Source organism: Staurois parvus, unplaced genomic scaffold, assembly GCF_062004578.1.
Source record: "Staurois parvus isolate SC_StPar_1 unplaced genomic scaffold, SC_StPar_1.0 ptg000878l, whole genome shotgun sequence".
Lineage (NCBI taxonomy): Eukaryota > Metazoa > Chordata > Amphibia > Anura > Ranidae > Staurois > Staurois parvus.
This window is the reverse complement of record NW_028318674.1, coordinates 369,943-376,036: the sequence shown is the minus strand read 5'-3', so window position 1 is coordinate 376,036 and position 6,094 is coordinate 369,943. Positions and strand designations below refer to the sequence as shown.

The 6,094-nt window shown below is 44.6% G+C and overlaps 1 protein-coding gene across 1 annotated transcript; it reads right to left on the bottom strand.

The window, feature by feature from the left end:
• Window positions 1-3,214: 3,214 nt before the first annotated feature.
• On the bottom strand, window positions 3,215-5,852 carry LOC149443069 (uncharacterized). The gene is made up of 6 exons (XM_089655952.1): window positions 5,807-5,852; window positions 4,222-4,358; window positions 4,012-4,135; window positions 3,798-3,895; window positions 3,512-3,718; window positions 3,215-3,388 (listed from the first exon to the last, which is right to left on the bottom strand). Exons 1-6 carry the CDS (start codon window positions 5,850-5,852, stop codon window positions 3,230-3,232), a joined length of 771 nt encoding a protein of 256 aa, XP_089512078.1. The 3' UTR covers window positions 3,215-3,229.
• Between the last annotated feature and the right edge of the window lie 242 nt (window positions 5,853-6,094).

Sequence of the window (6,094 nt, the reverse complement as noted above, 5' to 3'; positions counted from 1 at the left end):
ATCAGTGGTCTTGTATGTCTTCCATTTTCTAATTATTGCTCCCACAGTTGATTTGTTCACACCAAGCTGCTTGCCTATTGCAGATTCAGTCTTCCCAGCCTGGTGCAGGTCTACAATTTTGTTTCTGGTGTCCTTCGACAGCTCTTTGGTCTTCACCATAGTGGAGTTTGGAGTGTGACTGTTTGAGGTTGTGGACAGGTGTCTTTTATACTGATAACAAGTTCAAACAGGTGCCATTGATACAGGTAATGAGTGCAGGACAGAGGAGCCTCTTAAAGAAGAAGGTACAGGTCTGTGAGAGCCAGAAATCTTGCTTGTTTGTAGGTGACCAAATACTTATTTTCCACCATAATTTGCAAATAAATTCTTTCCAGATCAGCCAATGTGATTGTCTGGATTTATTTTCTCATTTTGTCTCTCATAGTTGAGGTCTCCCTATGATGCCAATTACAGGCCTCTCTCATCTTTGTAAGTGGGAGAACTTGCACAATTTGTGGTGACTAAATACTTTTTTGCCCCACTATATATGTATATGTGAAAACTAATAAAAATTGTTAATACAAAAATAAAAAATAAAGGTAAGTATAACCGTATATTATAAGTGGGCGCTGATATGAGCGCAAAAGTAGTGCAGTGGAAATACGTCTATGAATGACATAACAGTAATAACATGACAGTCCTAGTGAGTCCAATCACAAAATAATGATGTCCATTATGCAAGGTGATCCGTGCTTCGTGACCATCAATACTGGTGCCAAGATCTGGTGAGGTGATGCACTTACCAGTAGTACATATAATATGCGCATTATATGTATATCCTTATAATGGGGTCATCGGATCTGGTCCGAGGCTATGGGGTCATCAGGCTCAGCAGTGGACACTCAAGATGATAACTCACACTCGGGGGTCTCACTCCGCTCACAGACTCATCAGGCAGCTCTAAGCATTGACTCCACACTCCTAAATGGCTCCACCTTGTGAGGCTCGCAATAATCAAGCCAAGATGTACTTTGCACCATTTTGCGCTCATATCAGCGCCCACTTACAGCTGCAAGAAAAAGTATGTGAACCCCTTGGGATTACGTGGAGTTTTGCATGAATTGGGCATAAAATGTCTGAATGTCATCTAAGTCACAACAATAGAAGAACACAGTCTGCTGAACATAATACTACACAAACATTAGATGTTGCCATGGTTTAATTGCACATAACATGTAAACATTTACAGTGCAGGGAGGAAAAAGTATGTGAACCTTTGGACTTAATAACTGGTTGACCCTCCTTTGGCAGCAATAACCTCAACCAAACGTTTCCTGTAGTTGCAGATCAGACCTGCACAACGATCTGGAGTCATTTTGGACCACTCCTCTTCACAAAACTGTTTCAGTGTCGCAATATTCTTGGGATGTCTGGTGTGAATCGCTCTCTTAAGGTCATGCCACAGCATTTCAATCGGGTTGAGGTCAGGACTCTGACTGGGCCACTCCAGAAGGCGTATTCTGTGCTGTTGCAGCCATTGTTTTGTTGAATTACTTGTATGCTTTGGGTCATTGTCCTGTTGCATCACCCATCCTCTGCGGAGCTTCAGTTGGCGGACAGATGGTCATACGTTTTCCTGCAAAATGTCTTGATAAACTCTGGAATTCATTTTCCCATCAATGACAACAATCCGTCCAGGCCCTGAGGCAGCAAAGCAGCCCCAAACCATGATGCTCCCTCCGCCATGTTTCACAGTGGGGATGAGGTTTTGATGTTGGTGTGCTGTGCCTTTTTTTCTCCACACAGTGTTGTGTATTCTTCCCAAACAACTCAATCTTGGTTTCATCTGTCCACAGTATATTTTGCCAGTAGTGCTGTGGAACATCCAGGTGCTCTTTTGCAAACTTCAAACGTGCTGCAATATTCTTTTTGGACAGCAATGGCTTCCTCCGTGGTGTCCTCCCATGTACTCCATTCTTGTTTAATGTTTTCCTTATTGTAGATGTGTCAACAAAAATGTTAGCATGTGCCAGAGATTTCTGTAGGTCTTTAGCTGACACTCTGGGATTCTTCTTTACCTCATGCAGCATTCTGCGCTGTGCTCTTGCAGTCATTTGTACAGGACGACCACGCCTAGGGAGAGTAGCAACAGTGCTAAACTTTCTCCATTTGTAGACAGTCTGTCTTACCGTGGACACATGAACATCAAGGCTCAAGGAGATACTTTTGTAACCCTTTCCAGCTTCATGCAAGTCAACAATTCTTGATGGTAGGTCTTCTGAGAGCTCTTTTCTGCGAGGCATGGTTCACATCAGACAGTGCTTCTTGAAACCAGTAAACCCAAAACAGGTGTGTGTTTTTTAAGGGCAGGACAGCTGTCAGCAACACATCCAATATCATCACACTGATTGGAGTCAAGGTTGGCTCACTCATGGCTCCAATTAGCTCTGGGAGAAGTCATTAAGCTAGGGCCTCACATACTTTTTCCTCCCTGCACTGTGAATGTTTACATGTTATGTGCAATTAAACCATGGCAACATCTAATGTTTGTGTAGTATTATGTTCAGCAGACTGTGTTCTTCTATTGTTGTGACTTAGATGACGTTCAGAGCACATTTTATGCCCAATTCATGCAAAACTCCACATAATCCCAAGGGGTTCACATACTTTTTCTTTCAACTGTATGGTTATACTTACCTTTATAAGATATATGTTTTTTAGCGCTGCATATTTTTTTCTATAAATTATAAAGTGTAAGGGTCAGGACTCATAATATTGGTATTCAGTAATCAGTGGAAGCCTAAATGTTTACTGTAGACAAGTTGCAGAGATCCCACACCGCTGCCTCCCATCTCCTGAGACTGCACTCAGTGACTTGGGTCTGAGACACTACAGACATATCCCTCCACCCGGCACAGCCAGCAGATAACAGAGAAGGTCCCCTGGAGGAGTCAGGCACAAGGCAGGAGACCCCAGTCACATGTCCTGGGTGCCTACATTATGCAATGCTTAGAGTAAAAATGAACATTTTGCTGCCAGCTGAACCCCAGAACCTCCATAAATCCAGTCTAGATACATAAATTGTGTCTGCAGCACAGAGAAGGAAGATTATCCGAGAGAAATCCAGGAATACAGGACGGGGAACACAGCTCAGGAAAGTGACCAGGGGATTACAGGCTGATATCACCCAGTCCCCGCCCTACTCTGGACCAATCAGTGAGCAGTATGGGTGGAGGAATGGATTTAGTGTTCATGACCCACCTGTGCTGATCTCTGTAGGAGTGTCCTCCTCTATAAATGTCCCCGTTATTCCATCCTCCTCCATAGACTGCTGATCATCCCTCACATACGCCTCTTCTTCTTCTTCTTCTTCTTTAACCTCAACTTTTATATCTATCAGATCTTCAACCTAAACCAACGGAAGAAAAGAAAATAACATCTGTAAGACATAAGCGTTAATATTGTTACATCACATAAAAAATCCACACATTGTCTCTATGAATCCATGCTCTAGATGCTCCATCCCACCAACCTTGTAACAATGAGGGATGGTGTGATCTTCCTGTGTGGAATCCCGGGAATACAGAGGGCGGGGACATCTCTCTGGTGGGTTCCTGGTATTAGGTGGCTCCATCATATCCTTGTGTCCTTCTGAAAACTCCTCCTTCACTCCATACTCCTCATCCTCCTCTTTATACTCTTCTTTAACATCAATATTATCATCCCCGAGGATTCCACTCTGAAAGATATAATAAAACATTCATTGTAACAAACATGCTGTGTATAAATCACAACTACCAATAATTGTCATCATCTACCTGATGATGGTGAGGGATGGTGTGACCTTCCTGTGTGGAATCCCGGGAATACAGAGGACGGGGACATCTCTCTGGTGGGTTCCCATGACTGGATCCATCTGTAGGAAACACACACACTGACTGAATCCATTGTTTCTATGTGTTTATCAGATGATGGGGGATCTAGGTGGATCCTCCGTACTGCTCTCTCCTTTACAATAAAGTCTCCTCTTACCCGGTGATGTGAGGGGCGGCTGATTGTCCATCATGACGTCCTTGTAGAGATCCTTGTGTCCTTCTAAATACTCCCACTCCTCCATGGAGAAATAGACAGTGACACCCTGACACCTTATAGGAACCTGACACACACAATGATACAGTCACCATCCAGACACATCCCTTGTCTGTTACTGGAGAATGTCCCAGAATTCCCGGCACCGCTCACCTCTCCTGTCAGCAGCTCAGTGATCTCTCTGGTGACTTCTAGAATCTTCTTCTTCTTTCTCTCTTCTATCAGGGAGGGAGGTGGAGGCAATGTGATGTCATATGATCTCCAGACTTCACAGGAGGAAAACTCTACATCTGAACACAAATAGTCACATCAAATGATATTCCCAGAATCCTCCTCACCTCTCTATTCAGGTCTCCATTTATTATAGCCCCACTTGACTCTGGATGGAGGGACATTGGGAAGAGGAACTGTGAGGTCAGTGTGATGTCATAGGATTCTCTGACTCTGGATGGAGGGACATTGGGAGGAGGAGCTGTGAGGTCAGTGTGATGTCATAGTACATATAGACTCTGGATGGAGGGACATTTGGATGGGGAGATTTGAGGGGTCCTCTATATGGGGCTCCCATACAAACCAAATCATAGTTCCTGGGTGCGTCCTACCTCTCCTAAACTGAAGAGTGACCTTTGACCTTTACCATCCAGAAATCTGTCCGGAATCTGTGGAAGTAAGCTGTCATGTGATCAGGTGACGTGCGGAGGAACGGAGTGTAAATAGCAGACAATTGTCTCCAGAGCCCCTAATGGTGGGGATGGATTTGGCGGCGTGCTGGTGCCAAGTTTCCTCCCCCCAGGGTCACTGCAGGTGTGGAGAAAAGCTGTGTAAGAGGATATGGAGGAGAGATGAGGAGGAGATCCAGGAATCAGGAGAAAGGTCAGGGCAAGCAACAGACAAGTATGAAGACAAGGCGGTTGGCCCCACAAGCAGTGATGTAGTGTATAAAATCCTTTATTGGAATCCTTTACACACAATGTAGTAACACATGACAGCTCCAGGACAGGACAGAGGAACTGAAGACGCGTCACACCAATACAGGCTTAGTCATTACTGATTTTTATTTGTCCAGAACAGCTTTAAATAACATGTAACAGCTGATAAGGATTTGTCTGGAATCCGGGATAACAAAGTATACAACAACATGACATCATTAATATCATGACACATAAAGTGACAACAATCCCTGTAATATATGTGGTTCCTCGGACAGGTCACAGATATATGAAATGGAAACCAGCATGATAAGGAAGGATGAGTGACACCTTTTATTTGTTCAGTCCAAGCAGGGAGGTGGAGTCACCCACAATATAATGAGACAATAAATGAAACAATCCTACATAAAGATGATAACATCCCACCCGGCACTCAGCCCTGGAGGGAGGTGTCTGCAAATGACAAATCCAAATCCTTCTGTTTGTACAGAACACAAAAGCCTGTATTGGTGTGACGCGTCTTCTGTTCCTCTGCTCTGTCCTGGAGCTGTCATGTTATTACTACATTGTGTGTAAAGGATTCCAATAAAGGATTTTATCTCCTACATCACTGCTTGTGGGGCCAACCGCCTTGTCTTCATACTGCCCCTGTGACCACGGATCAGGCCGGCACCTACGTGTCTGTGGAGGGGTCATACACATTCCGCACTCACTTACAGACGTCTTTTTGTTTTTCCTGTAAGTCAGCTTTGGGAACAAAATATATTATCATCAACTCCTCCCCCTGAAGGGGTTCATCTACGTATTACCTCCTCTGCCGCCAGATCCAGGAATGTCTCCTCTCTGCTTCCTCATTCATGGAACTTCCTGCCCGTACCTGACATCACTTCCTGTCTGTACCTGACATCACTTCCTGTCTGTATTACATAGAGACTTCCTGTCTGGGTAGAAGTGAGATCCTCACCTTGTGGAGCTCAGATAGGTCCAAAACCCCTCCCCCGAGGAGTCATATATTTCTGTCCCCCTTGGTGGGAGTGGAGGTGACCCCTCTATAAGGATCTACAGTCCATACGCACCCAGCACAAGGCCGGGGTCAC

Excerpts from the sequence above, each read along its gene's own strand:
- LOC149443069 (XM_089655952.1), bottom strand. The coding sequence starts at position 5,852 with ATGAGGAAGCAGAGAGGAGACATTCCTGGATCTGGCGGCAGAGGAG. Across the intron at positions 4,136-4,221 it reads CTGAGCTGCTGACAGGAGAG|GTTCCTATAAGGTGTCAGGG; the intron begins GTGAGCGGTGCC and ends TGTGTGTGTCAG. Across the intron at positions 3,389-3,511 it reads CCATCCCTCATTGTTACAAG|GTTGAAGATCTGATAGATAT; the intron begins GTTGGTGGGATG and ends CCGTTGGTTTAG.